At 33.5% G+C, this 14,847-nt stretch overlaps 1 protein-coding gene across 3 annotated transcripts; it reads right to left on the reverse strand.

Annotated features, from left to right (window-relative positions):
* Positions 1 to 8,314: 8,314 nt before the first annotated feature.
* On the reverse strand, positions 8,315 to 12,902 carry LOC126709076 (uncharacterized). 3 transcript variants are annotated; one of them, XM_050409158.1, is made up of 8 exons: positions 12,580 to 12,902; positions 11,620 to 11,658; positions 11,181 to 11,382; positions 10,025 to 10,169; positions 9,747 to 9,874; positions 8,910 to 8,972; positions 8,756 to 8,824; positions 8,315 to 8,672 (listed from the first exon to the last, which is right to left on the reverse strand). In XM_050409158.1, the coding sequence occupies exons 3-8, from the start codon at positions 11,370 to 11,372 to the stop codon at positions 8,580 to 8,582; spliced, it is 690 nt and encodes a 229-aa protein (XP_050265115.1). In that variant the 5' UTR covers positions 11,373 to 11,382; positions 11,620 to 11,658; positions 12,580 to 12,902; the 3' UTR covers positions 8,315 to 8,579. The 3 variants fall into 3 exon arrangements, with proteins under 3 accessions (XP_050265115.1, XP_050265114.1, XP_050265113.1); XM_050409157.1 differs by having other exon boundaries at positions 11,181 to 11,394; XM_050409156.1 differs by having other exon boundaries at positions 11,181 to 11,658.
* Positions 12,903 to 14,847: the final 1,945 nt, after the last annotated feature.

The raw sequence follows: 14,847 nt of genomic DNA on the forward strand, positions 1-14,847 counted from the left end.
TAACTTTCACCAAGTTTCATAAAAAAGATTTCAAAAAAAAAATTATTCTCAAAAAATATATATATATATATATATATATATATATATATATTTCAATAAAAATCTATACCCAAACGGGCCGTGGGTGACTCCAAAAATATTACATGTAACCGACTATTATGGTATCGGGTGTCCTTGAAGTTGAAGTTGAAGACTCCTATAAACTCCAAATTGTACGGATTGGATTGTTTATTTATTTATTAATTATGAAGAACCTCAATTACAACAGTTCTTTTGGGTGTAAGTGCAAATATGAGTGTTATTGACAAATATGCAATGTACGGTGACACTGCCCTGCCATGTAGATAACAAAATTGAAAGACTTATTTGACAAATTTTGTCGCTTCAATATCACTTGTTCATCCATTTTTAGTTAGGCCAATCTATATATAGGTGTCATTAAATTTCACTAGTATAACCCACCATCTCTTAATTTTAATTGTGCTAAGATGGTTGACAAAGAATTGCTAAACATTTTCTACAGTCGCAACAGAACTATTGAGAAATACAAACAGCCTATTTTAACAGATGATGCTTGCTTTAAGCTCCATTTCCAAGCCTATAAAAGCTCTTAGGTTCTCACTAATTCTAACAAACAACTCTACCTCAAAGTTCTGTTGTTATGAATGGTGTCCAAATATTTCATCAATAATGATTTAAAATGTGTAAAGGGCTAAGGAAGTAAAGAAAGTACTAATTATGTTTTTCTATAAAGAAAAGAAAAAAAAAAGAAAAAAAAAACTATGGGGGTCCGAGGACATCAACCTTGCGAAGCCAAGCCCGAGAAGCTTGTAAGCCCAATGTTGATGCCCATTTTTTACAAAAGGGCCCAACAGTAAAAGAAGCCCAACAGTATGAAAAAGGTGGAGAAAAAAAGCAATAAAGTAAAGACCATTGGGACAGAATGGCAGGAATGAAGGTCCACAGGCTCACAAAATAATAAAGTAGTCCCAAAGAAAGCAAACGGCCTAAGGAAGCCTCAAAGAATGAAGTAGTAAGCCCATGAGAATCGTAAGAAATGGAAAGAAAGCAAAAAGGGGCCGAAGGAGCCCAAAGAAAGGAATTAGTAAATGAGATTGGTTCGAAGGCCAATAAACCCAAAGGCAAAGATGTGGTAATTGGACCAGGGAAGCCCAAAGGATTTAGCAAAAGCCCCTGGGAATGTAAGAAGTAAGAAAGAATGAAATGGGCCAAGGATGCCCAAATAATGAAACAAGCCGAGGATGCCCAAGGAATGAAATGGACCGGGAAAGCCCGAAATGTTGTATGAACTAGCCCAATAAGAATGCTTGCAGTAAAGACGAAAGGAAGGAATAATATATGAAACTAGCATAGCAGGCACTTCAGCCCACAAGCCCAAAAGTAATAAAAGGAAAACAAAGGTAAATGATATCATAGTAGGAACAATGCAGTGGTGTAGCAGGAGCACCAGTCAGCCCCACAGATAAGGGATGAAAAGAGACATAGGCCAAATTAAAGAAGAAAAAGCCCACACCCAAGCAATGCTCAGCCCGAAGAAGAAATGAGATGCAAAGAATGAAGACCTAAAAACTCATTCATGCCACAAGAGTTACACAAGTGCCAAAGCGTGCAGTAGAGTTAGACAAACCTATAGGCAATCGCAAATACATGAATGCCAGAAAAGCAATGGACTTATATGGAAGTAGAGCAAGCACAGAAGGCTCAAGCATCACCTACCTGTACCCAGCTAATATAGGGGAGGTGGGTCGTGGCTCAGAGGTAAGAGAGGGTGTGGTTTGGCGGTAGGGAGAAGGGGGAGCCTATTTTTGGGTTCCCGCTTAAACTCTTTTGGGGGAAATGTTCTGCTGAAATGACATCTTGCCCAAAAGAGGTAAACATGAGCTAGAATCACTAGATTCATGCAATAGAGGTTGGTGAGGGGGGAAGCCCAGCCCTTATAAGGATGGGAGTGCCAAGGGAAGTAAAAAACAAAACAAAACCACTTTTGTCTAGGAATGAGGCATGGCATGGCTAACACAGTGTAGTAGTGATTGCTGGGCAGTGGGCAGGCCAGTGGGTAGTCCTAAAAGGACACCCATAATAAGCCAAAAGTAGTTAAGGGGTAAAAATGGTAAATCCTATCACGGCAGGCAGTATAAAAAGGTCATAGACATGCACAGTGAACAACAACGGAACAACAGGAGAACAACAACAACAATGGAAAAGAAAGAAAACAAGGAAAACAAGAAAACAGAGAGTGAGGAAGAAAAATATAAGTAATAGGAGTAAAAGCATGCACCAATAGGCTATCCACTTCTCTCCCTCTCAATAGCCCATTCTCTAACAAGTCAAGAATCTGAGAAGCCACTTAGGTCCATTTTCCAAAGTGAGTAACTTTTACAGCAGGATTTCCCTCTGAGGTTACCCATATTGGAGATCAGTTCCCCTTTTTTGGACTTGAATCTGCTGAGGACTCAAGCCCATTCTTTTAATAGATTAATCTTCTTTTCTTTTTCCATGGCTGATTAAAGACTAACGTGACTTTTTTCTATTAATCTATTCCTGTCGTAATCACATTGTCTTACTTTTCCTTTGTGGAACTGTTCAAGTATTATCGTTGTTAATAGAAAATATTTTAGTTAAGGTGTTTTAGTTATCCTGATGTATTATGTTTTTCCTGCTATAACATTTTGTAATAGTATTTCCTACTGTGAGCACGTGACACACTCAAGATTCCTGCCAGGGCTCTAACTTGCGCACAAACTAGTCTAAGGTGTGTTTCAGTTGGGTTAGTCCTGACTCTCCTACCCTAGAATCATAAGGCCGTAGTACAGCATGAGCAATCCAGTCCAAGACATAAAAAAGGCCCACCACACCCAACAAACCCTGTGATAGAAAGACCGAAATAACTTGAAAGAAGGAATCGGGTGAGGAAGGCGACCACCTCGGATAAAACCATCTCGAGGTAACCAAGAAGAGCCATATCCATGCTGTTGGAGGTGTGAACCGAAGGAGGTATCTGTGGACAGCACAGAGAGAGAGGGAGAAATGTGTGGAGGAAGTACCCGTCACCTTTGTATTAAATGCATTACACCAACTAGGACAGCTGCATTAATGGCTGAATGACACTTGAATAGTGTCAAGATAGCCTGTAGCTCACCTAGCACACCCTCCAAATGTGGGATGTAACAAGTACTAGGAGGGGATTAACCACCCTCTAGGTGGAGGGCCAATATGAGAAGCTAACTGTTATTTATAAAAGGGGGAGAGAACCTCTTGAATAGGGATTGGGACTTGATGATTAGAAAGAAATTATCCAAACTTGTAATCTTCAAAGTGTAACAAGCTCCCTCAGCCTACTGAGGAGACATTAATATACTCTTTTTACCTCTCTTCCACTTCGGTTCTCATCTCTTTTGTCCGGGTCTTTTTCTCTGACTTCAGCCCTTTGGTTTATAATACCCATGTGTTGGCACGCTATACGCATCTCTAAAAATTAGTTGTAGTGGGCCTACTTCCAAAGCCCAGAGCTCAATCTCTGGGCCTTTGTGTTTGTTGCTGCCCCACACAAAAACTATTTTTATTTATAACAATAATAGTAATTATTATTGATTTAGAATATGACAAGTTTTCTCATGTTTAGTTGCTTTGGCAACGTTTGACATAAAACTCATCAAAAATTAAATATTTTTAAATTCACTTTAATCTTAACCATTTAATTTCCTACCTTATTTTAGTGACATGTAATATATAAATGTATGGAACCAATATTGTAGTATTATTTTATGTAATTAAAAATATTACTAATAGCATAAATACATTTATAATTTTCTAGCAAAAAAAATACATTTATAATGTTTATTATTTTAAGTGATGCATTAATTATTTAAGTATAATGAAATTTGATGTCATTTTGTAAAGATTTATATGAGAAGCAGTTTATTTGAAATATGGTATTCTTACTCAAATTTAGTTATTTTTGCAATAGTTGAAACAAAGTCTAACAAAAGAAATAATAAATTTAATAACATATAATCAATAATGTAAAAGAAATAATTGAAGGATATTTGCATTTTTATTTTATTAAAATGATATTTGCATTTTTGAGTAGTCATCAAACATGTTTATCTATATTAGTTACTATAAGGACCAAAATTGAGACTCAGCTCACGATGAATGGACTTAGACCCAAAACGCCCAAAACAATGAATTTGTAGAGAGTGGGTTGGAAAACTGGGTTAAAATGAGTTGGATCACGAATGAAGTGGACTTAGTTGACAAGAACAGAGAAACGGATTGAATTAAACTAGAGAAAAATCATCCTCGGCACGGTCTTATATATTCCTTACAAGTTTGGTTACAAAGTTGGTTCTTAACTGCTACAGTGTTTCTCTTGTGATTTTCCGATCCCTTACCCATGGAGAATCTCTTACATTATATAGTTCCCTTTGGACGATCTTGATCCTACACTTGTTGATCATTTGAGCCACTACTTGAGTGCTTATCCCATCAGACACCCTCTCTGGCCTTCTGTGAGTTGTGGTAGCCAAGGCAGCATTATTCAGGGGTCTTTTCCACATAAATGCGGCCAGAAAGTTAGCTACAGGACATTCAATGCGGTGGTAGCAGCTTTCCCCTTAGATATTTTAGAACACCTCCATGTCCTATGTTCTCGTACTGCCTATCCATATTAGTAGAGTGTTTTTGGGACGTTCTCCTGGACGGTAGACCACCTCTACGGACCCTGGCCTTGGTTAGCCGAGGATGCTCTCATCCTCAACCCAACCCCCTGTGCCGTTATGATCAAAACTTACTTCTTCGTCTGCTAACATGGGCTCTTTTGATAACGTTTACCCTCCTTGGACGCCTTCAGTCCTCAACTTGGGCCTTAGGTCCATTATATACCTAAATAATGGGCTTCAGGGCCCAATGCCCCTACAGTTACTATATCTTGCAATTTTCAAATTTGTAAACACATAAAGCACGACCAAATCACTACATCACTCTTATTGTCTTTATATTTTATCCAAAAAATATAACACTAAATATTACAAATTCTTACATGGAAAATTATTGAAATATTGATGGAAACTAATAACAAAAAATGCACTGCACATCATACGAAAACCCAGCTAGTATACTAAAAACTAAACCTAAATTAGTAGAGCCACAAATTACCAAAAATGCTTCACCAAATGTGTGTTAGGTCCCCCTCTTCTGAATCAGTATAGTCATCCTCTTTAATCTCCAGCACTTTCTCTTGCTGTAGCTTCGACTCTAATGCCTGCATTTCCTCCATCTCATCCCTTTCTCAACTAGTGGGGGAGATTGAGGGGATGGAGGATATGAAAATATAAGTGGAGTTCGTGAAGGTTGAAAAGGTGGTGGAGTAACAAAAACAATATCTAGTAGGTTATACATCTGATCTTCCCATAAAGGAGATGACAAATATGGGTAGTAGCTTAGAAGGTGGTGGGGTGGAAGTAGCTGGAAGGAATGGGAAAGAAAGGGAAAGAGAGAATGTGAGAAATGTAGAACCAATTGAGAGGGGAAGAATAAGTGGAAATGTAATTTAAATTTGACCAACTTATGAATAGAATTTTTTTTTTTCAATTCATTTTTTTTTTAAGTTAAGCCTACATGTTATTTTTTTAAAATATTTATAATATATCTATTTATTTTAAAATAAAAATTGTTAATGGGTTCGAGTTAGAATTGGATCAACCCACAATTGACACGATAAGAAATGTTTTAGTTGCGGGTTGACCCAATTAACACACAATTGGCATGATTAATCACAGTTATTTATTCAAATCAACACGAAACTCCCATTTTAACACAAATTGTTTACCCGTATAATAATTAAATATTTATTTTGTTTTTTATCTTATGAGTTGTAGGTATTTTAATGTTATGAATTATGACTTTTAATGAAGTTTGTTGTTTATGAAATTTAAAACAATATTAATAAGATCAAATAGGCTGAAATGGGTCGTGTTTGAAGCTAGTTAATGAGTTGTATTTGTGTCAACTCAATACAACCTATTTAATATTAAGCTGGTTAAAATGGATCGTGCCACATTTTTGTCGACTCAACACAATCTGTTTATCAAGTGCGTCAAACATGCTTCTAATAACCTATTTTTAATCCTTGACCACTTTTGTCCTGCTTGAAATAACAGCCTAGAATCTATTATCCATTTTTTAATCCTTGGAACTTTAGGCAGTACATGGGAATCCTCTTTGACCTTTTCCCTTCCTTCTTTAAGCCACTTCTTGGATGGCTCCACAGTCCACACCAATAATGGGCTCCACACCAATAATGGAACATCGTCGGCAGTACCAGATCATCACAATATCCCCTGTTGTGTTCTATTACATATAGGTTTGTGGACCCTATAGCTCCATAGAAATAAGCTGGTTATTTATTCCAACTCATCCATTAGAATAACAAAACCAATTGTTGATGAATGCAAGACAACACTTCAAGATTTTGCTGAATTTCAGCTTCTTCATTGCTTCCGAGAAGCCATGACTCTCTTGCCAAGATGGGTTGTAGGCAATCTGCCCCTTTTATTACTAATGTAGTATGTTCACATGTGTCTTCTTCTTTATCCCTGGCCTTCTCGGGCTCTTGTTTAATCTATCTGGCATTCCTTTTCTACCCAAAAAATAAAATAAAATAAAACATTTGTTTAAAGGTAAGCAGGTGCACTGCCAGCTTGGGCCTCCCACTTGTCCCAATTTTTTAAAAAGATTTTAAAGCCCCCATTAGAGAAACAAAAGGCCTCAAAATTGTAGGATGAGATCAATTTTTTTTAAGGGGAAAAAAAAAATATATATATATATATATATATATATATATATTTATATGAGTTTTGCATTCTTTCTCTATCTTAAAAATGTCCTAAAACATCAAAAAAAAAAAGTTATAAATGGCAAATAATCAATGAAAATCATTTTTCCTAACAATTTGTAAAATAAATATTTATTAATAAAATCTAAATACAAAGGGTTTTGTTAACGGATGCTCTTTTAGGATATTTGTTAATACACCATTCTAGAAAAATTTTGATATTACTTTTCCTAACAATTTGTAAAATAAATATTTATTAATAAATTCTAAATACAAAGGGTTTTGTTAACGGATGCTTTTAGGGTATTTGTTAATAGACTACTGTAGAAAAATTTTGATATTACTTTCATGAAAATATAAAAAATTGTCAAAAAAAATTCTAATAAAAAGCTTTTAAAAGTATTTCTTAAATCAGTGCTCTTAAAAAGCCTATTAACTTTTCCCAAATGGAGAAACTATGTTACCAATTTTGTATTTCAAAAAGTAAAAAGAGCAGGTTTGAAAAAAAAAAATATATATATATATATATATATATATTAAAAAATCCACTAAAATTTATTGTCCTAGGATGGTAAAAAGAGAAGAAGCTTGGGCTACACTACACAATGAATGTAACTACACAATCCTCCCTGTAATTTATTAAATGCTGTGCCCATCGTCCATAATCCATGTGCTTCAGAAAGCTTCAGCCCACTATTCGAGGATGGCTTTCTTAGGGTCCAATCATGCACTCCATGACAACAGCTAGTACACGAAATCTGAAAGAGGAATACAACTAAACCCCCTTTACACAAAATCTTTGCCGTAGCCGATGATAGGTAAGCGACACTTTGAGTTCCACAATGGACACAAGAAAGAGGACACATATACTTGCCCTTGTATGGATGGTGTGTCCTTGTTTTGATTTGAAATTGGAAAAAATACTTTTTAAGAAGAGAGGCTTTAATTGGTGAGGAAATTAGGGGATACAAACATGTCAACATCTCCAACTATTGCATAGACAATTATTGAAGGGTGGTTAGGTCTATTTCCACTGCATACAAACAACTCATCGGACTAACCCACAAAAAATAATTAGTGAGGCTAGTTGTTATAGATTATAGAACCCTAGAAATATGAAATATCATCTTTGCTTTACTATTGTCAATTCAATTTTCCAAATATGCTTTTAATTTTAGGCATAGAGTAGACATGAAATAAACCTAACTTTTACCATAGACAATAGCTAGGACTTAATAATATGCTGTTAAACCTATCATCTAGTTGGGTTATTGTCAAATGCAGTCTCTTCTAGGTTAAACGTTCAACCACCTGCTCCGATAATCCAATTGGCTAGAGCAGCGACTGTGTACACCGGCAATTACATCAACTATAACTAGAAAATAGCATGTTTCCAATCCAATCATGCACAAACAATTAAGAAATTAAAATTAAGAAAGAATTGACAATACTAAACCATGGTTATAACTCTATGCCCTGCATCAATACCATCTAAACTTCATGTCAATTACTTGCTTGTCAAATACTATATCTAATAATGAGACATCTACTGGGAAATATAGGATATGATAATACCAGGAATTTGGGCCCTATATTACACATGGTTAGAATCCGTGAGAGATTGAATATGGTTTAGCAAACCACCATTCTCCCATATCAGTCTACTAATTAGATCTGATCTAAAGGTTAGAGTTAATATGTATATTATACAAGCACCAGACATTCAGAACTCTCGTTTTATAATTTTATCAGCTGATTTCAGTCTCTTGGCAGCATGAACAAATCGAGTGATCACCTGTGCCTCGTCCACTTCTAGCTGCATCAGAAAAAGGATGTTAGATAAATGCAAGTCTACATGTGTTCATGTGTCAAATATTTTTGAGAGAGAGCGAGAGAGACCTGCAACCCAAAATGGCGCTGCACAGCATTAAGCATTTGTTCCCTTGATGGATTAGAATTGCTGCTCAACTACAGTATTAAATTTTCAATTTAGTAAAAACTATCAAATTTGGCAGAAAATGAATTAGAAAGACCAGAAGTAAGAAAGACTTACAAGGTGGTAGTGTCTGCAATATCTCCACAATGAATCTGTTCCTAATTTTGCCAAGTTCACCCTCTGACAATTCACACAAACAGTTAGGAAACATGAGTATCTAACAAATATCTTATTTGTACATAATCTGCTGACTCATGAATATGAGTGCACATGTTCAGCATGTCACTTACTGATAAAAGTTAGAAAACACACCTGAACAAATTGTCATATCAAACCATGTAAATTTTTATGTTTTTTTTTTTTTTTTTTTTGATAGGTAAGAACAAGTTGTATTAAAGGACTACTTTATGCCAAAAAAATAAAGCAGCCAAAGATTTCCAAAAAATAAATATAAACAAAAACTATATACAAGAAAGAAGCGAATCTACAAACATCAGGAGAGATTCACTAGATGTGAGTCCCCAAATCCAAGTCCAATCAAACAAGGTGCCAACAAAGGAGGCTAGCAGCTAATTATCTGGACTCTCCACATCCTCAAAAGATTTGTTTTTTTTTTTTTTTTTTTTTTTTTTTTTTATGAATAACCTTATAACCATATATTTTGTTCTGCTGCCTAATGACGATCAAATAATAGGAACTAATCCTGCATCTATCACTAATGATGAATTCAAGAAGATTAAACAATCACATACTCAAAATAGTCTAAATGTGAACAGCATTAAAAAAAAAACATTTTATTTTGTTTTTCCTGTCTATAAAAGTTTACCACCATCTTCATTAATCATAAAACATTGTACAATCATCCATCAGTGTTTCAGATTTGAGGCTCAGATGCCAGGTGCACGCAAACAAGGAATTAAACTTGCATGAATTTTAAGTGTCCAAAATTCTTACAGGCTGAGGTGTGTGAATGGATTGAACTTCTCTGTAAATGCCACGATTTGTCGACTTCACTGATGTGGATGGAACCCATGGCCTTGTCCGAATTCTTTGTTTGCTCATCTTTTGAAAATCTATAGTAGCTGCTCAAGGAAAAAACAAAGACGTTACAAGGGAGATTTTAAAGAATCCCAAGTTTAACATGATATGCAGAAATTTATTTTCCTTCTTTACTAATAAGAAAGATAAGCTGACACAATAGCTGAGCATCATCTAGACATGGTGTAACTTACAGAAATCATTATCCTTTTCACCTATGTCAGATCCACTGCTAGAGTTATCATAATCACGATCATCATCTTCTTCATGCCCAGTTGGATGTTCCAGCACACTCAATGCATTCCTTTGCAGCTTAACTTCAACCCCGTTTTTCAGAACCTTGCATGTTAAAGCATTGTCAGTTAAAACTATGCGACCTAAAAATTACTTTTGTGGCAGAATACAGGTGTAGAAAGTAGAAACTAGAAAGGCCCGACATAGTCATAAGACAGTAAGTATTAAGTACTAACTAATAAGAACAAAACCATAAATCCATTCCAATCATGAAGACCCACCAAATTTGAGATTATATATACTGAAACACTTAAGATTTTTTTTAAAAAAAATTACATAAATCTAGAAAAATCTATATAAATCAACAAACTAAACTTTCCTCTTTTCTTAATTATGAATAGTTGAAAAAACACACACATTAGCAGATAATAAAATACAATTATACAAAAGAAAGAGAAAAAAAAACCTAGAATACAATCATAAACAAATACTATAAAACACTTTTACATGCATAACACACCAAACATGCTTTGTTACAATACCCAAAATTTAATAATTGGCACATCCCAAATACTAAAACAAAAAAACCCACGTAACTTACTTTGGTACACATGGTGGAGGCGGACTAGAAATTTCAGAAAAAATAACCTTTTCTACGCTTTGCGGCCACTGAAAGACAACTTTTTTTCATAAAAATTCTTATATCCCTAGATTTATAACCTAGAAAACCCCATAAATTTCGTTCAGCATGTAATGCCGTAACCTCATAAGGAAATAAAACAACCGATCACATTAAACAACACTATTAAAAACACATTTTTTTAATAAATACTATGTTAAAAAAGCATTCTATACGTGTCAACTAGCTCTCACATCAAAAGGACAAACTACACAACACAAGTCAAATAAAATAAAATACTTAAAACCTAAGAAGAAACCACACATCAAAATTCTCATCCATAATGTGTGATATTCTTGAGCATGATTAATCATTAGCAATAAACAAAGTACTCCAATACAGAGATAATAACAAAGCCAAAAAGAAAGATTCATATTAAGAATGACTATCACAAAGGAATATAAAAGCAAAAGGTGAGGAAAGGAATAAAGAAATACCAGCCAATGCCAACCTCCGAGGCCAACAGCCTTCTTGACCACGCCTTGCAAGCCCACCAACACAGACTTTGTTCTATTATTTCCAGTAACAATCACTTTGGTGTGCCTGGGGAGCACAGAAAGTTCCTCATCCCCACTTTCTTCACGAAAAGGCGAAAGAACCCGAGAAGAACAAAGCTCTGGCTCAAGCATTTTGACTTAACTATACCAATCCCTTCCAAAAAAATTTCAATCAAAAAGTAAAAACTAAACAAGCCCAATTCAACAAAAACAGAAGCATCCACTACCCAATACCCAAAACCCTCTAAGTCTTGCAAAAATCAACCATAACTCCTATTGCTAAACAAAAAAAGCCCATTTTTTTCATATGGGTTTTGCTTCTAGTACTCAAATCCAACCGGTAAAATTAATAGCCATATCAAAAGCAATAATTTCCAACCCCATCTGACTCAATACTATCCAGCTCCGATTGCAAATCCTGATTAAGAAACAAAATAAACAGCAGGTCATAAGAAATTCCGACAGATGTTAATTCTAACTCTTTATCCCTGTATATATGTGTGAGAGAGAGAGTAAAAGACCCATTGTCAATAAAGGAATAAATGCGTGTGAGCCACAGAGAAGGTATCCAATACAAACTTCACGGACTAAAATTGATCACAATGAATGAACCCACTGTTCATTCAGAATAAGTTGCTTCTCATTATTACTATTATTATATTTTATTGTAGTCTTTTTTTTAGGTTCAGAGAGTGACAACAACACTAGACCTAAAAAAAAAAAAAAATTCAAAATCAGATATCAAATTCAAATCTTTTTAATCAAAATCCTCCTTTATAACAACAATAAACCCCAATTTGCCTCATTGAAATTTTCTTTAGTTTTCAATCAATCAAGAGTTTGAATTCTATGAGTAATAAAATTATTAAAAACTAATAAAACCAAAGTAACCCTTAAGACATTGTTTGGCTCCTGAGAAAGTGAAGGAAAAAGAAAGAGATTGCAGGTTTTGAAATTCAAATAACTAAGCTTAATGCTTCACACTGGACCCCCCACAAAAAATTTTGAAAAAAAAAAAAATCTCATTTTGATTGCTTTAATAGTTTCCCTCCACTTTCTAGGAATCCAAAAAGATAACCAAGGACAAGAAATCTTACATAAATAGTACTATCTTTTTTATATAAAAAAAAATCAGCAATTACTCTCATAAAATAGATAAAAATTGAGCATTTTTGTTTTACAATAAAACCCATATAATTAATAAAGACATTTAGATTGGCAAAAAAAAAAAAAAGAAATCAGGAGTGATAATTAAAAAAACCAAAATAAAACAGTGAATTACAATAGAGGCAGAGCAGAAACATGAGCAGTATATATATATATATAGAGTGTAATATACCTGTATTGTGTGAATTACTGAACAGGCTGAAATGCAATTTAAAAGTGATTAGAGCTGTGTTGTGTGGCTTGAAATGGGGATTTGGGAGTTGGAATTTTAAAGGGTCTCTCTCTGTTTGGTGATATTTTGAGGGTGGGCTTCTTCTTCTTGTTGTGCTTTTGAATGTGGGAGAGTGAAGTGAGACGAATGAGCAAATAAAATGCACAGCTTTTTCTTTTTTTTGATAAGAAAATGCACAGCTTTTGAGAGAGAGAGAGAGAGAGAAATAATGTAAAGGAAAGATTGAAATTTCTTTGAGAGAGAAAGAGAGAGAGAGAGAGAGTGAGAGAGAGAGAATAGAAGAAGCAGCACATTAAATGCTTACCAACTGCCATGGAAACGACCTGCCAATGGGCCGTACGGTCACTACTTTTTAACCGGTTTCGTCGGTCATACCCCGTTTCCCAAGCTCACTACACTACACTACTGACTACACTAGCTCGCTCGCTCGCTTTGCTCATACTCTCTCTATCTCTTTGGAGTTTGGAGTTTTTTTTTTTTTTTTTTTACTATTATATTGTATATATATAAATATAATATTCTACAAAAAAATATATAAATATAATAATAGTATTTGAATGGGAAATTGCACGTAGTTGTAAACTTGAAAAATGTGTTTATTGTACTCATTGATCAATATAATTAAAAAAATAATAATTGTCTAATATCACATAAGACTTTTATTAATGCATGTTATCAATTTATCATACACTGATTAAAGGAATTTAAAAAATGGTAAAATACTATTTTGGTCCCTAAATTTTACTAAAAGTTTGTTTTTCATCTCTAAATTTAAGAAGTTTATTTTTCATCCTTAAACTATTGAAAAGTTCATTTTTCGTCCTTAAACTATTGAAAAGTTCATATTTCATTCCTAAATTATTAACAATATTTTATTTATGTCCCTAAATTTTACTAAAAGTTTGTTTTTCATCCCTAAATTATTGAAAAAAGTTCATTTTTTCATCCCTATTGTTGTCTCTAAACTTTTGAAAAAACTTTTACAAAATTTAGAGATGAAAATATAACTTTTTAAAGTTTAGGGAATTAAAAAAAAAAAAACTTTTGTTAAAGTTTAGGGAACAAAATAATATTTTACCCTTAAAAAAAGTCTTTATCTATACCGAAAAATAACAAAAATTGATAATAAAAAATATAAAATAAACTAAAAGTGACTCCGGTTTATAATAAATTATTTGATTGAAATTTTACATTAGCATATGTAAAAAAAGATTTTAAAAAAATATTAACAAAAACCCATCAAATACCTGCTTTCTTTCTTCTTCTATTTTTGAGAAGATGCTTAATAGAAAATACTTTTAAAACCATACTTAAGTTTTACATATTTAAATTTATACTGATTTTTCTATGACATGATTGTTACTATCAAGTACCAAGTAAGACAAGTATTTGATTTTAACTTTTTTGTTAAATTATTTTATTGGTTAATAACTTGAGTTTGACATAAGCTTTAAGCTTGTTTTTAGCTTTTATGTAAAGTATTTTAAAATATCACTTTTTCTTGCAATTTTTCACTTAATTTTTTTTTTCAAAATACAAGTATACAGCACACTTTTAGCGAAACGTTTTTAGCAAAAAATTAGATAAGCTATTCTCAAACAAATATTTAATATACATTTTTTAAGTTTATTTTTTTATACGGTAATTTGCAAATTGCACCCCTAAAGTTTTAGAGTGTTTGGATTTTACATCCTAAAGTTTCAAATTTTGGATATTATCCTTGAAATTTGGAGTGTTTGAATTTTACACCCTGAAATTTCAAACTATGGATTTTACCCCCTAAAGTTAAGGAGTGTTTGAATTTTACACCCCAAAATTCTGAAATTGTAGGGTGTAAAATCCAAACACTCCCAAATTTTATGGAGTAAAATTCAATCACCACTAAGATATAGAGAGTAAAATCCAAATTCTAAAACGTTATGGTGTAAAATCCAAACACCCCCATAGGTCAGGGAGTAAAATCCAAAATTTAAAATTTGAGGGTGATTGAATTTTACACCCTCAAACTTTAGGATGTGTAATTTGTAATTTACCCTTTTTATATATAACTATATTTTTGTCAAATTTTCAAAACAAAAGGCTAATCACAAGATGACATGTAAGCTAAACCCACAATTTAAGAACAAATACAGCCAAATAGCAACTATAAAAAAAGAATTTGTGTTCCATAATATTTTATAATCTATTAAATTAAATTATGATTAGTGT

The sequence above is a fragment of the Quercus robur genome, chromosome 12 (assembly GCF_932294415.1).
Source record: "Quercus robur chromosome 12, dhQueRobu3.1, whole genome shotgun sequence".
Classification (NCBI taxonomy): Eukaryota; Viridiplantae; Streptophyta; class Magnoliopsida; order Fagales; family Fagaceae; genus Quercus; species Quercus robur.